This window comes from Amblyraja radiata, chromosome 10 (assembly GCF_010909765.2).
Source record: "Amblyraja radiata isolate CabotCenter1 chromosome 10, sAmbRad1.1.pri, whole genome shotgun sequence".
Classification (NCBI taxonomy): Eukaryota; Metazoa; Chordata; class Chondrichthyes; order Rajiformes; family Rajidae; genus Amblyraja; species Amblyraja radiata.
The window spans coordinates 37834106-37851415 of record NC_045965.1 but is presented as its reverse complement, the minus strand read 5'-3'; the positions used below and the strand labels follow the sequence as shown (position 1 = coordinate 37851415).

Sequence of the window (17310 nt, the reverse complement as noted above, 5' to 3'; positions counted from 1 at the left end):
GTATCTTAAATACATTTTAATCTTAGTCAGTAGTGTTGTTTTATTTCTAGAGTTATTTAGTTGGCAGCAGTTCTGATATATGTTGTACTAGTTCTCATGTTATTTTGTAACAGTTTAATTATTTGTAACTCTAGAAATAAACACGTACTACTAATGTATTTCAAACAAATCTATGTTTAATAATTATATATGCATTTATTACTATATATTGCTTTCAAAACATATCAATTTTGTTTGATACAGAACTGGTGAGTGTTCTTGAAAAGCTGTGATTGATACAAATACATCGATAGATGCTCCTGAACACATCATCAGTGATGTAACCTAGGGTCATTGGGTGTTTCGGGTCTTTCAACATCAGACACCCTCACCCAGGCGACCCAGCCGTGGTTGATCAGACCACGACTTGTGTTCAGGTGGCATTCGCTCCTCCCCATGGACCTCCTCTCCTGATCCAGAGCCATCTTGATGCCTTCTCCGCTGCCTCTGTGGTGTTCTTGATGGCCCTTCTCCTTGCCACTCCATTGATGCCCAGTGCATTCAAGGCTTTGTGGAGCGATTGCCCTGCAAAACCTCTGCAGCCAACCTCGATGGGCATACACCTTGCCTTCCAGCCCTGCTTACGGTAGTCTATGACCAGCTCTTCATACTTGGCCATCTTCCTCTCGTGGGCCTCCTCCAGACGGTCCTCCCACGGCACTGTCAGTTCCAACAAGACGATGTTTTTGGTCGCCTCTGAGACCAGGAGGATATCTGGCCTCAGGGTGGTCGTGGCAATGTGCTGTGGAAACTTCAGCTGTTTCACCAGGTCTACGGAAAGCTGCCAGTCCTGCGCAGTCGGCAGGATTCCTGACTGATTCCTGGCTGCTGTGGTTCTTGGCAGCTGCACTCCGGCCTTCACGAAGGTGATCATTGTTAATATAATATTAACAATGTGTAGTGAAAAAAGTGATTACACCTGACATGGTGTCAGAGGTTATGGGGAGAAGGCAGGAGAATGGGATTAGGAGGGAGAAATAAATCAGCCATGATTGAATGGCGGAGTAGACTTGATGGGCCAAATGGCCTAATTCTGCTCCTATCACTTATGATCTTATGAAAAAAGCCCACTTTCGATACCAGAATTAATTTTAGGTATCTTGATAACCTTCAAGTAAGGCCATTGTTTCAAGTCTTCTTGCTTGGATATATTTAGATGAGAAACAGGCATGGTCTCATGTGTAAACACATCAGATAGTTGTATAAAAATGTCTTCATCCAGACTAGATATTTCCATACTTGTAATATGGTGACTATCGCAGCATTTCTCTTCATTCATGGTACACAAGAGAATCTTACTCTTTTCTCCTGTAATGTCCAGCCCTCTCATCAAGTTTTCTGTGCAAAAGGTAGCCAAACTTCCATGATCTAAAATGCATATGTTTCCAACACTGTATTCCCCTAGCTGCTCCTTACCTGTACTGGTAAGATGGAGAAAATACAGGCTTCTAACTCGGCTCCAATATGTGCATTTAGCTGAGGTGAGGTAACAGCATAACTCATAGTTGGCTTCTCCTTCTGTTCTAGTTGCTCCGGCTATTTCTGTTCAGTGTGATTTTGTAATGCTAACGGTAGCTATTCGGGACATCTGGTAAACTCGTGATGTTTTTTCATCCCTGCAAAAAATGTCCACAAGTAAAAAAATACTCGTGATGAAAAAAATTGTTACTTTTTACTCGTACGAGCCGCTACGAGACTTCCACGAACTGCTACGGATCCGCTACGGACATTCTCCGAGTTCGAATCAGGGGAAAACTCGGGAGGACTCTTGAATTACCTCGTACAGTGAGACAGGGGCTTTAGGAATTTCTCTTGGAGGTAAGGTAAAAGAGAGATTTTGTTGAACTAGAGGCGCAGTAATTTTATTTTGATTCCTCATCAAGCTTCAAAATTCACATTGAAATCCCTCATTGGGCACAGAGGGACAGTAAACAGGCCTCTACCAATCTTGGCTCATTCAAGCCTGTACATTAGGCCTCTGAGAAGAGTGCTGAGTTGTGTAGGTCTTATCACGAGCTTCAACAGGTCGTTGGCTAGTTGTTTGCTTCAGTCTAACAGCCTGTTGCTGATATGAAGCCTTGTCACCCTTCCACCTAATCTGTGCTGGCTTTGAATTGTGAGACCAATCTTCCCGTGGCTGTAGATTTAATTCAGCTGCTGTTTCCGGCTTAGCAGCTCCTTCTTGAACTAAGGAACTTTTCTTCCAAGATACTCTCGAGCCGCATCTTGAACCTTGACCTTCCAGTATCTCCATCTTTGTCCTGGCTACTGCCAACTTCGTGGCTAGTTCCGGTTCTTCCTTCTCTCAACTGCCTTCTTAGTTGCTCAGCCTCTCTATTCAGCTGTTCTTCTTGGTCTCAATCTCATATTTTACTTCAAGGTTACAGCTTGTTGCGAGAGAGTAGCTAAATTTGCTTCAGCTTCTATATGAGCAGAGGCCCTTGAAGAGGCACTGGCTACTGAACCAGATTTATGTCCTGATCTTCGCGATAAGACATTTGAGATACTGTCTCCGGGTTCAACTCCTGGGGTATTTTCAACACTTTGTTGTGTAGTTGTTCCCACTGTAGAGCACACAGTTTGTGGTACAGTTTCAGATAACCACATCGCCACGTTTTCTATGAAACCACTGAAAAATTCCATCTTCTCTTGAAACTACTGATTTTGCTTTTGGCTTTCCTCCTCAGACAGTGGTAAACCCAGTATTAAGTTGTGGTTTTGTCCAACCTCAAGGTTGACTAATCGAACCTGATTAGATTTTACTTCCTTCACACGCTCATAAAAATTAATGAGTTCCTCCTGTTCTTCGATTAACTTGTTAATCCGCATCCATAACTTTCTTCTTTCCTTCTGGCATTTTTCCAGGAACACTGCTTGTCCCCTTTCGGTAAGTTTAACAATTCTCTTTTCACATCTTCTCGATACCGACTCCTCTTCGCCCTCCTGTGGCTGTTCTTCATACTTACCTACTTGAAGGTCCAAATGTATCCTACATCGGAGTGTTCTTCAAATATCCGCGGGAATTCAAAACAAACTGTACTGTTTCTTCAAGATTATTGTTCAAAGATAAGCTTGAATTCGTAAACAAACTGGTCTGGTGTTATAAAACATCACTATATTCAAAATCCTGGAATGCCTCTGCCAGTATCTATAGTAAACAATCGCCGGCTTGAGCACACCGTATCTTCTAGGAATTCATAACATCATTATTTTCAAGGTCATGGCTTCAGCACTAGCAGCTTATCTTTAAGATGATGTAAACAAGCTTCCTCAGCTGTTTTCAATACTGTACTCGGTACTATTTCTGCAGGGTTTAACTTTAACTTCTCAGCCTTTTAGAAGGTTGGCTTTAAAATACGACAAAGCAGCCGATCTATTCACGATACCCGGTTAATGGTCTTCAATCTTCTTTTCTTCTGATGACCCAGGTGTAGACCGTGCAGATTAGCCTGCGACTGGCAAATTCTTTGTTCCAGGATTCAAGCTCTTATCTCATTCGCAGAGATTCAGCTTTCTTCTTCAGTTCCACCATAGAATCAGTTTTTACTTTAATGTAATAGCAATTTCTTAACTTTTCAATGTCCAACTTTTAATTGCTATTACTACTCGAGGATGTGGTGGAGATATAGTTTACGCACTCGACGATAGCAAAAACGAATCTTCTAGTCATTGTTTCTTGATTAATTAGTCTTTTATTGAAGTAATACAAAACAAAGAAATAATTCATAACTTTTCATTCTTACTAACTGTTTCTTCCATGTGGCATCTCGTGAACATAAACGTGAATGTGGTAAAAACTGTTGTCTTCACCATCTCTCAAGGCAAACTATAAACTCTAAATCTCTGAGTCTGCGCTAGCCTCTCCAGATGTAGACGCACCCCTCTATGTATCAAATCCCACTTACCGAAGTACATACAGATAAAAAATAGAAATATCTAGACATGACTATAATGTACTGACTTAAGCATAAATGGCTCCTACAGAAACTATGATATTGAGAATTATACAGAAATTATGTCCACTTTGTAATTTGTTTATTCTCTGATTCTTTTTTGGTTCCTTTTCTCCCTAGTGAATCTCAGTCCAGGAGCAGAGCAAAAGATCATTTTCATCACAGCCCGTGTTCATCCTGGGGAAACACCTGCGTCGTTTATTTGTCAGGGTAAGTCTGCTATAACATCTCTCAGTTTAGTTGCTGATTATGTGAAACAGTAAAACCTTATGGTAGTTATCTCCATGATAGATTAATTTGTGACCAAAAGTAACTGAGGAGAAGGATTCTTTGTCATTTTGTATATATTTAAATTTGAATTTCTAATTGAAGATACAACATACATGCAGCAGAGTTGCAACATAGCTTAAACTATTAAGCTTGATTTTCTACCTTTTTTATCCTTCTTCTCAGCATAACATTATGGCAAATAGAAGAAAAATATACAGTCCTTAAATGCACATATATCCAAGATCACCATCACCTGCTCCAAAGGAGTGCTACTTACTGACAGGTGGCTTGTTTCTTCGGGTAGGCAGCATGCCAAGTTTAGAATGATGTATCTGGAGAGATTATTTGAATCACAGAACGTTTTACCTAGACGAGGGATGTCCTCGTCTCAAGAACGTGTTTGAGAGAGAAATTGTTGAAAGGGTATAGGGAAAAAAGTAGGGGAATGTGATTAATGGGGGCTAGATGGATGCCATGGGCTGAATGACCTTCTGTGGCTTTATAAGAACTGTTTCAAAGGTTATGCATTTAAGTAAGTCCACTTACTGAAGTCCACATACAGTGCCCTCCATAATGTTTGGGACAAAGACCCATCATTTATTTATTTGCCTCTGTACTCCACAATTTGAGATTTGTAATAGGAAAAAAAATCACATGTTTTCTATTGATAAATGCAAAGTGCACATTGATAAAGTGCATATTGTCAGATTTTAATAAAGGCCATGTTTATACATTTTGGTATCATCAGGTAGAAATTACAGCAGTGTTTATACACAGTCCCCCCATTTCAGGGTACCATAATGTTTGGGACACAGCAATGTCATGTAAATGAAAGTAGACATATTTTGTTGCATATCCTTTGATATGAGTTATTCGTCGGCTCATCTGTCCACGACCTTTTTCCAGAACTGTGGTTGCTCTTTTAAGTACTTCTTGGCAAACTGTAAACTGGCCATCCTATTTTTGCAACTAACCGGTGGTTTGCATCTTGCAGTGTAGCCTCTGTATTTCTGTTCAAGAAGTCTTCTCCGGACAGTGGTCATTGACAAATCCACACCTGACTCCTGAAGAGTGTTTCTGATCTGTTGGCAGGTGTTTAGGGATTTTTCTTTAGAGGAGAGGGGGGAGAGGAGAGGGGGGAGGTGGGCCTCGCTCGGGTCCATGCCCACTTGCAGCCTTGCACTGCCCCACGCCCACCCGCAGCCTCGCTCGGGCCCTGCGCCTGGTGGGGAAGCTGCTGCTCTATGACCTAGGTAGGTGCTGCCTCTACCCCCTCCCTCTGTGTCCTCTTCCTTTCTGCCCCCCCTCTCTTCCCCCCCCCTCTCTTCCCCCCTCCCTCTCTTCCCCCCTCCCTCTCTGCCCCCCCTCCCTCTCTGCCCCCCTCCCTCTCTGACCCGCCCTTCCTCTCTGCCCCCCCCCCCCTCTCTGCCCCCCTCCCTCTCTGCCGCTCCCTCCCTCTCTGCCCCTTCCCTCTCTAGGGAGTGGTGAATATTGGGACCTATAGGTGAGTGGTGGGGGATTGCATTTGGGAACCAGCCCACCCCTGTGACGCGTGCCCCCCCCACCCCTCAATCTCGACCCCCTCCCTCTCTACCCCCTCCCCCTCCCTCTTCACACCCCTTCTCTAGCCACGCCCCTCGCAGTTGGGGATTATGCGTGTGGATAGGGCGGTGGATGGGGTAAAAGGAGCGAATGAATAATATTTATATAATATCAAGGGGGGGGTTAGTGTGTGTGTGTGTGTGTGGGGGGTGGTTGGTGTGTGTGTGACGCTGAAGGCCGCCCCTCCCCCCCCGCAACCGCGCATTGAGTGGATGGGACCCAACGGGTCCGACTTGGTTTAGTAACATCTTAAAAGTGCTGATTGAAAATTTGTTGAGGTATTAATACAAGTTATATCCAATAGTCTGGGAAATCTACTCATGTGGCATCATCAAAGTCCCAAGAATACCAAATTATCGTAGTTTTACTGTACCCATGCCATTGATCTTCAAAGATTATTCAAATCATTATTGAAATCTTATCTCTTGTTCAATCTTGCTTCATAAAGTCATTCTGAAACTATGTTTCTTGTTCTTTCGAACATACACAGAATTCAATATTAGCAAGATAAAATACAAGCTACCCCATTGCTGCCTTAAGGCATGCTTGATGATGAAATGTAATGTTTGTAGCTCAACATTGCCGCAGAGTAATTTAAGAAGTCTTCCTTTGCTTAGCTAGCTTTCTACAAAGCTCTTTTTCTGCAACCTGCTGCTCCGGGTTTCGTGTTCTTTTTCTAGGTCTGCACAAATCTTGACAGTCTTTAATTTACAACAGAAGTATTTAATGCTTTACTCAATGCTGGCAGCAAGACAACTCAAAATGGCTGCACACACAAATCTGACTGCCCACTCACACTGTCTACAGATAGGATAAACTATATACAAAACGTCTCCCTTTGTCCTGTGCAGCGTCACCTGCTGCACAGGAGGAGCAACGGGGCCTCCCACCCCACACAGGCCACCAAACATCACACTGGGTGAGCCATCAGAGTCACCTGCTGAGAGGAACAACCAGTGCTGACTGCTGCAGTCAAAGAGCAGCCCTTTGTGATGTGTGCCGATCCCAGCAGAGTAGCATTGCAGAAATTATTAGATTAGAGTATAAAGAGGCTACGCAGCATGCAGACAGGAATGCAAGAGAAACTACTATCTCATATTCCAGAAAATTCTGTTCAGTCACTGCTGCTAATTTGCCTTGGTAATATGAGCACAATAGGAAGGCATTTATGAGAAGGCTCTTGGAAAGTGGTCTAAAACGCTTTGAGCTTTGTTTAAGATGTCAGATTTAATGTATGAGTGGAATAGCAACATTGGAGGAGTCCATGTTGATTTTCTCTTGAGCTACAAACAGCCAGGGAAACCATATTTATGGTAATTTCCCACAGGCAATTTTTGAGGCAACTACAGGTGACTAGGCAGTCGCCGGGGTGTCGCCTCTATGGCCTCCTCAGTCGCCCAAAGAGTCATACCTTTTTTCTGGTCGCTTCTGGATTTTGAAATGTTCAAAACTTTTCGGCGACAGTCGGTGCCCATGGGCTTGACGCCAACATTCGTAGCCTGACGTAGGTGCTGTTGCCAGGATGATGTAGGTTGTCACCAGGATGACGTAGGTTGTCGCCGGTGCTGACTTCAGTGAATTCCATTGGCGACTACCTACGTCAACCTACATCAAACGGCGACAGGTACCGGCGACTGAATTGTCTTAAGTTGCCTTCAGTTGTCACCGACAGGGTCGCACCTTGTCGTAGCTTGTCGCGGGTGAACGTAGGTTGAATGAATGAATGAATGAATGAATGAATGAATGAATGAATGAATGAATGAATGAAAACTTTATTGTCATTCAGATATACACCTAGACACAATGCACCTTGAACGAAATTTCGTTGCATTTGACTCTCCAAATCAGGTAAATAGTAAAAGTAAAAGTGCTAGGTGCGTCCATAAAAATGCCTCATGTGCATGGTTCTGTAAAATAAATATATATAAAAAGTTTTTAAAAAGTGTCAATATTTTAAAAGTTCTAGCCTCGGTTTTGTTGATTGTTCAGTAATCTTATGGCCTGGGGGATGAAGCTGTTGCAGAACCTGGTTGTCCCGCTCTTCATGCTGCGGTACCTCCTCCCAGAGTTAAGCAGTATAAACAGTCCAAATTGTGGGTGTGTGGGGGCTCTGGTAATGCCCTTAGCTCTAATCAGACAGCGCTTGTACCCCATGTCCATGATGGAAGGAAGAGAAGTCCCAATGATTTTTTCCGCTGTCCTCACCACTCTCTGAAGGCACTTCCAGTCCTCAGCTGTACAGCTGCCGCACCACGTAGAGATGCAGCTGGTCATGACCGACTCAATTGTGCTTCTGTAGAAAGTGGCGAGGATGGGAGGGTGGAGGTGTAAACTTCTCAACCTGCGGAGGAAGTACAACCGCTGCTGTGCCCGTTTTGCCAGAGATGTAATGTTTGTGGACCAGTTTAAGGTGTCCGTTATATGCACCCCCAGGAACTTGATCCTTTTCACCTGCTCCACTGCTGAGTTGTTGATGCAAAGCGGAGTGTGACTGGGCTGAATTTTCCTTCTGAAATCGACGACAATCTCCTTGGTTTTGTTCACATTTAGGAGAAGGTTGTTCCTGCTGCACCAGCTCACCAGCTGTTCCACCTCCTCTCTATATGTCTGGTCGTCGTTATTGCGGATGAGGCCCACTACTGTTGTGTCATCCGCGTATTTGATGATATGGTTAGTAGTGGACCTGGCGACACAGTCATGTGTCATCAATGTAAAGAGCAGCGGACTCAGGACACAGCCCTGAGGGGAGCCGGTGCTCAGTGTGATGACCGAGGAGGTGTTCTTCCCCTCCCGCACAGACTGGGGTCTTTCAGAAAGGAAATCCAGGATCCAGTTGCATAGTATGGTATTGAAACCTAGGGGTGCCAGTTTGCTCACCAGATGCTGGGGGATTATCGTGTTAAATGCTGAGCTGAAATCAACAAACAGCATCCGCACGTGGGTGTTCCTCTCCTCCAGGTGTTGTAGGCTCAGGTGGACTGCAGAGGAAATAGCATCCTGTGGAGCGGTTCGGGCGATAAGCAAACTGGAACGGGTCAAAACTGGAGGGGAGTTTAGAGACCATGTGCTGCTTAATAAGCCTCTCAAAGCACTTCATTATTATTGGTGTGAGTGCTACGGGGCGGTAATCATTCAGGCAGGTTATTGTAGACTTTTTGGGAACTGGTATGATGGTGGCTGTCTTGAAACATGATGGAACAATGGCCTGGTTCAGGGAGATGTTAAAAATGTCTGTCAGAACCAGAGCCAGCTGGTCGGCACATCCCCTAAGCAGACGCCCCGGTATGTTATCTGGTCCGGCTGCCTTTCGCTGGTCAATACCCTCCAGGATTTTGCGGACTTCAGCAGTTTCAAAAGACAGTGTCTGTTCTCCTGGTTGTGGCTCTAATTTCCTCACTGTAGTGGTGTTCAGTGCCTCAAACCTGCCGAAATGATTATTTAGTTCATTTAGAAAATCTGTGTCATCCTTACAAGTCTGAGGGGCCTTGTAGTTTGTTATGGCCCGGATGCCTTCCCACATGTTCCTGGTGTTGGTATCATCCTGGAAGAAACCCTGGATTTTCTGTCCGTGGGCGCGCTTTGCTTTCCTAATTTCGCGGTTGAGGTTGGCTCTCGCTGTTCTCTGAGCCCCCAAATCACCAGATTTAAAAGCCGCATTTCGTGCTTACAGCATGGCACGCACCTCTGCAGTAATCCAAGGTTTGTGGTTGGCCCGGGTTGTGATGTTCCTGATGACAGTGACGTCCTCCATGCACTTCTGTATGTATCCCGACACTGACATGGCATACTCATCCACATTGATGTTTTGGTTGTGAGTGGCTGCTGTCCTGAACATGTCCCAGTCCGTGCACTCAAAGCAGTCCTGGAGTGCTTCTGTAGCTCTCTCAGACCAGACTCTAACCTGCTTCACAGTGGGTTTCTCGCTGATCAGCAGGGGCTTATAGGCTGGGATGAGCATTACAGAGAGGTGGTCAGAGGAGCCGAGGTGAGGCCGGGGTACTGCTCTGAAAGCCTGTTTGATGTTACTGTAGACCCGGTCCAGCGTATTCTCTCCACGTGTAGCAAAGTCCACATATTGATGGAAATGAGGGAGGACAGTCTTCATGTTGGCCTGGTTAAAGTCCCCAGCAACAATGACAACGCCCTCTGGATGATTTCTTTGCAGCTCACTGATGGAACGGTAGAGAATACGCAGAGCCTCCTTAGTGTTGGCTGCGGGGGGGATGTATACAGCAGTAATGCTAACCACAGTAAACTCCCGTGGCAGATAGAATGGCCTGCATTTCACAGTCAAAAACTCTATGTCCGGAGAGCAGTGGCTGGAAACAGCAGTAGCATTATTACACCAGCTGTTGTTTGTGTAGATGCACACACCCCCACCCCGGGATTTACCAGTCAAAACAGTGTCCCTGTCGAGCCGGAAAGTTGTTAGCCCCCCTAAGCTAACAGCCGCATCAGGTACAGATGGGTTTAGCCATGTCTCTGTCAAAACTATAACGCAGCAGTCTCTCACCTCCCTTTTTATTGTGAGATCCAGATGTAGATAATCCATTTTATTTTCCAGAGAGCGGACATTCGACAGTAGAACGGATGGGAGCGGTGTCCTCCACGGGTTAGCCTTTAGCCTCGCCGTTAGCCCCCCTCGACAGCCCCGCTTCTGTCTTCTGTAGCGCCGCCTCCGTGTCCTTCTGTAGCGCCGCCTCCATGTTCTTCTGTAGCGGCCAGTGTTTGTGAATGTCTCCGCAATTCTGCAGGCCGCTGGGTTCTCCCGACACAGCAGTCCGAGACAGTGCAGGCGTTCCTCGAGTTCAACGTCCACGTAGTCTCTACTGCATAACCGTTGTAATCTCAGTAATGCCCCATGATCGTACGTTAACTTGCAGCCTGCCCGCTGCAAGTTATGAAGCCGGACCTTAGAAAACTTACTGCTATCCCTAACGAGAGTCAATGCAGCCGCAGCCAACCAGGGCGCCGCCATTTTGTCACAGGTATAGCCGTAGGTAGACGTCCTAAAGGGTTTCCGGTTGTCGGTTGCTTGCCGTAGCATGACATTGACTAGGTGGTAGGTTGTTGTAGATATTGTCCTTGACTATGACAATCGCCAGCAGTCGCCGAGAAAATCGCCTAAGTGGGACAGAGGCATGTCACTCTATGCCAGCTGGTCAATGTTGACAAAACATGGCAACTGAGGATATGTTTCTGCCTGTATTGAAACAGAGTCACAGTGCTGCAGAGCTCTGTTTTTCTCCAGAGCCCAGATTATCTCTCAATGACAGCAGACAAATGTTCTGCAAGTCTTTGGTGCTGCTGCCAAGGAGCGGATAGTCATGAATTCCAGGGTCTAGGGTTAGTTGACAGTTTCTGAAGGCCGTGACAATAGTTGTGCAATCTGTCCAGCACCAGGTGTTATTTATACAACACCATGAGAGTGCAGTTGGTTGTGGATGAACTGAGACTCATGGCCTCTCAGGACGTGAGGATCACAGGGTTAGTCCCCACCACTGCATACAAGCCTACACCACCACATTGCAAATTGTATCTCGCATAGTGCAGGTAGCCTGAGAGGATACATGTATCTTGGAACCAAGAAGCAATCAGGCTTTCAGAAGCCAGGTTTTTCAGAAGCCAAAGGAAAGCTCAGGAGTGTAGTGATAGGGATTCAACCCTATCTGGAAATTAACAAACTACTAGTGGTGTATAGGTGTTAATTCACTGTTTTAGTATGTTTCAATTGTAACCAAATATATAAATGGCAATTGAAACATTCATATGGCACATTTTGAGTGACCAATTTACTAAACTGTAGATTCTACTTGTGCTTTGCTGAGGTAAGTCAGGGAAATACCTTGGAGTCCTTGTGCAACTATCACCGCAAAGCACAAAATAATTGGCCAATGTAAGTAAATGCAACTTGCACCCGATGAGATAGCTCGATTTCAGGGTCATGCTTGTCTTTTCCTTGGGTAATGGCCAGTTCTCATGGTGCGACCTGAAGCAAGATGTCACCCGAGTGAAGTGGTCGTGGTCCAGCACGAGTGCCGCACGATATAAGGGGGGGTAGATAAAGAGTTCCCACGGTACTCGTCAATTCTGTCATTTGTGCGAGTGACTTGTCCGTCTCCCGATCTTTCCCGTTAATCGTGAATGAACATCGTGGACTGTAGTGTAGTTAATCACGTGGCACAAATTATGTCACTTTTTTTCACACACTATATAAATATCCACCGTTCGTGGAATTGGCTCATTTGCAGACATGCCTATACAAAGTTGGTTCGAGTACAGGCTGGTTGTTATTTTCATTGACGTGCTGTATGCATTAGCGCAACATGTGCATCGAAAACGCTTGCGTGAAGGCAGAAGGGTGAGATTAATTAAAAAGATAATTAAGAGGAAGTCTCACTGGGTTAAGCCCATGTTTCAACGGAGACCTCAATTAGGACAATATGAGCAACTGCTTAATGTGCTGTGCGAAGAGGATAAAAGTGCATTCAAAAACTTTGGCAGAATTTCACCCGAGCTCTTTAATGAGTTAAAGAATAATTTGGGACCTCTGCTGAAGAAGACTGACACTGTAATGAGAAAGGCACTGGAACCAGGGTTGCGCATAGCAATCACCCTCCGCTACTTGGCCTCAGGCGATTCTTATAAAAGTCTATCTTACAACTTTCTTGTCGCCACCAACAGCATCTGTGGTATTGTCAGAGAAACCTGTGAGGCGATCATCCAATTTTATTCAGCTGAAGTGATGGAATGCCCCAGTACACCAGATGCGTGGAAGAAAGTTGCACTGGGGTTTGAAAACAGGTGGAACTTTGCTCACACATGTGGGGCTTTGGATGGCAAGCATGTGGCAATCCGTAAACCACCCGGAGGTGGCTCAAATTATTTCAATTACAGGAAATTCCACTCAATTGTGCTCATGGCGGTGGTTGATTATAACTACAACTTCCTGTATGTGGATGTGGGCACACCTGGAAGTGTTGGTGATGGCCGGATTTGGAAAGAAACCTGGCTTGGAAATAAAATGGAAGGTGGAACAGCAGGCATGCCTGATCCAGAACCTCTGTCAGGAGAAGACAGCCCGGACATCCCATATGCGATGGTTGCTGATGAAGCCTTTGCACTACGGCCCTGGATTATGAAGCCATATCCACAGAGGAATCTAACTAGGGAACAGAGGATCTTCAATTACAGGCTGTCAAGGGCCAGGAGGGTAGTAGAAAATTATTTTGGCATCTTGGCAAACAGATTTAGATGCTTGCTCAAGACAATGGAGCAGAGGCCCAAGAATGTGGAGAGTATAATATATGCAGCATGTGTTCTGCACAACCTGATCCGAATGAGAGGTGCAGCTGCTGGATCAGCAACATCCATCCAGGACGGTGACATAGTGGACAGTGACACAGGGGAAGTAACACTAGGTGCTTGGAGAAGTGGTGCGAACAAGTTGAAAATGGTCTCACTGCAGCGTTTGAAAGGTAACTCGGGCACATCCTGTGTGAAAGAGCAAAGAGACCATCTCTGCGCTTACTACAATTCACAATTGGGGAGTGTGCCATGGCAGGACAGCTATATTGATGGGTAGCCAACCACGGGAACACTACTGCATGTTATAAGCTGACTTCCTAGTGTTGTCCTCTGAAAAGTGCTTCCTATAAGATGTTCGTCCGCAAAACCTGCCGTTTAGAACATTGCATTGTCCCTTTAAATGCCTGAGTTAACGCTTGTAGCGGAGGTTGATGGATATAATGTGTTTTAAATAATCTGGCGTGCCTCATTTGTTGTATTTCGTGTTTGCGAGGCCCTTTTACAGACAAATGTATTGTGTGATGCATCTCCTCTCAATATGTGACAGAATTCGTCTTCTTATATTTTCAAATAGGAATAAAGACTTTGTATCACATTTACCGTGCTGATTGTCTTATTTTATTTTCTACCAAGAGGTGAAGAACACGTTTAAAAAGCTGAACATTTCAGTGTCCTGCACACTCAAAAATGTTAATGTCAAAATGTGATAATATCACCTCCATTAAGGTGATAATATCACCTCCATTAACCTCCAGCAGGTTGCGCTTTCTCTCCCTATTTCTATAATCCTCTCTGGATTTGTCATAGAGAATCTCATTGCATTGGTACCACTCCACCAGTTCCCCCTCTTGTTCCCTATTGAAGTTATATGGCCTTACCTTCTGCCATCTAACCTTTATGTTATCGTCTGCTGAGGATATTGTGGAGGCAACAGCTACTGGGGAGGCAATCTCAAATCCACCTTGATCACCCTCTCCCTGCTCCAAGGAGCCCACAGGCAGTGGTATCTCTGGCATCTCCTCTTGCCTCTCCACCTGTCTCTCTTGCTGAGTTTCCTCCTCATTTACCTGCATGGCTAAAAACTTTCTGACTTTCTTTGACCCCTTTCTTTGCGCTTTTCTGAGAGGCATCTCTGCAAGTCTTTTTACTGTGAAAAAGATTATCAAACAATGACAATTAGGTGGGACGTCCTCGATGGACACATGGTCCATTGGCGATATTGAGACCACCTTTTGTACTCACCTTATGTCCCTTCTGTCAAGCTTCCGGGTTTACCATTCGCAGGAGTTCCCACGGTACCCGCAAGTGTCATTACGGATATTGCACGGATATTGCACTGGCATCTGCGTTCATTCAATGTTGCAACGCTGCTCAAGTCACTCTTGGAGAAATTCAAAAATGTTTGAATTTTCTCCCGACCTTACCAAGTCACACGACTACCTGCCGTTAGCGCCACGGAGGTCCTCGGTGGTCCACGAATGCCGTACTGCTATCGCAGAAGGTTCCCACGATGTTAAATCTTGTTAAGTCTTGTTTCAGGTCGCACAGTGAGAAAGCCCTTTAACTTTCACACTTTCCCTCAATAAAGAAAACAGTACATCTTATTGCATAAATGAGGCGGGTGGTCTCACTGCATACCTAGTGCCACAGTATCGCAGCAGTAGAGTTGCTGTCTTACATCCCCAGACACCTGGGTTTGATCCTAACTACAGGTGCTGTCTGTATGGAGTTTATACGTTCTTCCTGTGATGTAGGGAGTTTCTTCGGGTGCTCTGGTTTCCTCCCACACTCGAAAGGCGTATAGGTTTGTAAGTTAATTGGCTTCGGTAAAATTGTTCCTAGTTTGTAGGATATTGCTCAGCGTGGAGTCGGTGGGCCACAAGGCCTGTTTCTGCACTGTATGTCTAAAGTAAAGTAAAGTAAATGCAATTTGAAATGTCGTGTCATCTGGCCAAATGGAGCTGCACAATCTACTCTGTGGAGACAGGGATCAGTGATCAATCAATACTGCTAATGACACCCTCACTGCTGTCTGACTCCCTTATGGCATAATGATTTAATGTTACCAGTAATAGCAGACTCATGCAGATAGTTCAAAGGTTTATAATGGTGACTAATATAGAGACAGTTTTCTCATTAATAATGCAGAGAGACATCATGATCAGTCTGCTACCCAAAAAGGAAAGCCAGATGCCAGTATCTGAGGTGCCTTTGAAAATATTTTGACCATGTCAAACTTAGCAATGTAGGGTCTTCAGTGCTTCACTTCTCGCTGTTTGAGAAATACCTGCAATTCACCACTCATCATTTGAAGAAGAATCTCTGAAGGATAGAGGCAGATAACGGCCTGAAGCAAATCACACACAGTTCCAAAGTCATCTTTCTTTCATAGAAACATAGAAACATAGAAAATAGGTGCAGGAGTAGGCCATTCAACCCTTCGAGCCTGCACCGCCATTCAATATGATCATGGCTGATCATCCAACTCAGTATCCTGTACCTGCCTTCTCTCCATACCCCCTGATCCCTTTAGCCACAAGGGCCATATCTAACTCCCTCTTAAATATAGCTAATGAACTGGCCTCAACTACTTTCTGTGGCAGAGAATTCGACAGATTCACCATTCTCTGTTTGAAAAATAAATTATCATCTCGGTCCTTAAAGACTTCCCCTTATCCTTAAACTGTGACCCCTTGTTCTGGACTTCCCCAACATCAGGAACAATCTTCCTGCATCTAGCCTGTCCAACCCCTTTAGATTTTTGTAAGTTTCTATAAAATCCCCCCTCAATCTTCTAAATTCTAGCGAGTACAAGCCGAGTTATCCAGTCTTTCTTCATATGAAAGACCTGCCATCGCAGGAATCAGTCTGGTGAACCTTCTCTGTACTTCCTCTATGGCAAAAATGTCTTTCCTCAGATTAGGAGACCAAAACTGTACGCAATACTCCAGGTGTGGTCTCACCAAGGCCCTGTACAACTGCAGTAGAACCTCCCTCCTCCGATACTCAAATCCTTTTGCTATGAATGCTAACATACCATTCGCTTTCTTCACTGCTGCTGCCCCTGCATGCCTACTTTCAATGACAGGTGTACTATGACACCCAGGTCTCGTTGCATCTCCCCTTTTCCTAATCGGCCACCATTCAGATAATAGTCTACTTTCCTGTTCTTGCCACCAAGGTGGATAACCTCACATTTATCCACATTATACTGCATCTGCCATGCATTTGTCCACTCACCCAACCTATCCAAGTCACCCTGCAGCCTCCTAGCATCCTCCTCACAGTAACACTGCCCCCCAGCTTCGTGTCATCCGCAAACTTGGAGATGTTGCACTCAATTCCCTCGTCCAAATCATTAATATAGAAACATAGAAACATCGAAAATAGGTGCAGGAGGAGGCCATTCGGCCCTTCGAGCCAGCACCGCCATTCATTGTGATCATGGCTGATCGTCCCCAATCAATAACCCGTGCCTGCCTTCTCCCCATATCCCTTGACTCCACTAGCCCCTAGAGCTCTATCTAACTCTCTCTCAAATCCATCCAGTGACTTTGCCTCCACTGCCCTCTGTGGCAGGGAATTCCATAAATTCACAACTCTCTGGGTGAAAAAGTTTTTTCTCACCTGAGGCTTAAATGACCTCCCCTTTATTCTAAGACTGTGGCCCCTGGTTCTGGACTCGCCCAACAATATATATTGTAAACAGCTGGGGTCCCAGCACTGAGCCTTGCGGTACCCCACTAGTCACTGCCTGCCATTCTGAAAAGGACCCGTTTACTCCTACTCTTTGCTTCCTGTCTGCCAGCCAATTCTCTATCCACATCAATACTGAACCCCCAATACCGTGTGCTTTAAGTTTGCATACTAATCTCTTATGTGGGACCTTGTCAAAGCCTTCTGAAAGTCCAGATATAACACATCCACTGGTTCTCCCTTATCCACTCTACTAGTTACATCCTCGAAAAATTCCATAAGATTTGTCAGACATGATTTACCTTTCATAAATCCATGCTGACTTTGTCCAATGATTTCACCACTTTCCAAATGTGCCGTTATCCCATCTTTAATAACTGACTCTAGCATTTTCCCCACTACCGATGTTAGACTAACTGGTCTGTAATAGAGATCTAGTGGG

At 45.0% G+C, this 17310-nt stretch overlaps 1 protein-coding gene across 1 annotated transcript in view; it reads left to right on the top strand.

The window, feature by feature from the left end:
* Window positions 1–17310, top strand: part of agbl4 (AGBL carboxypeptidase 4) — a 472100-nt gene that overhangs the window by 280007 nt on the left and 174783 nt on the right. Inside the window, exon 8 of the mRNA XM_033027816.1 lies at window positions 4113–4202. Coding sequence (XP_032883707.1) covers window positions 4113–4202 — 90 coding nt within the window. The remainder of the gene's footprint in view (window positions 1–4112; window positions 4203–17310) is intronic.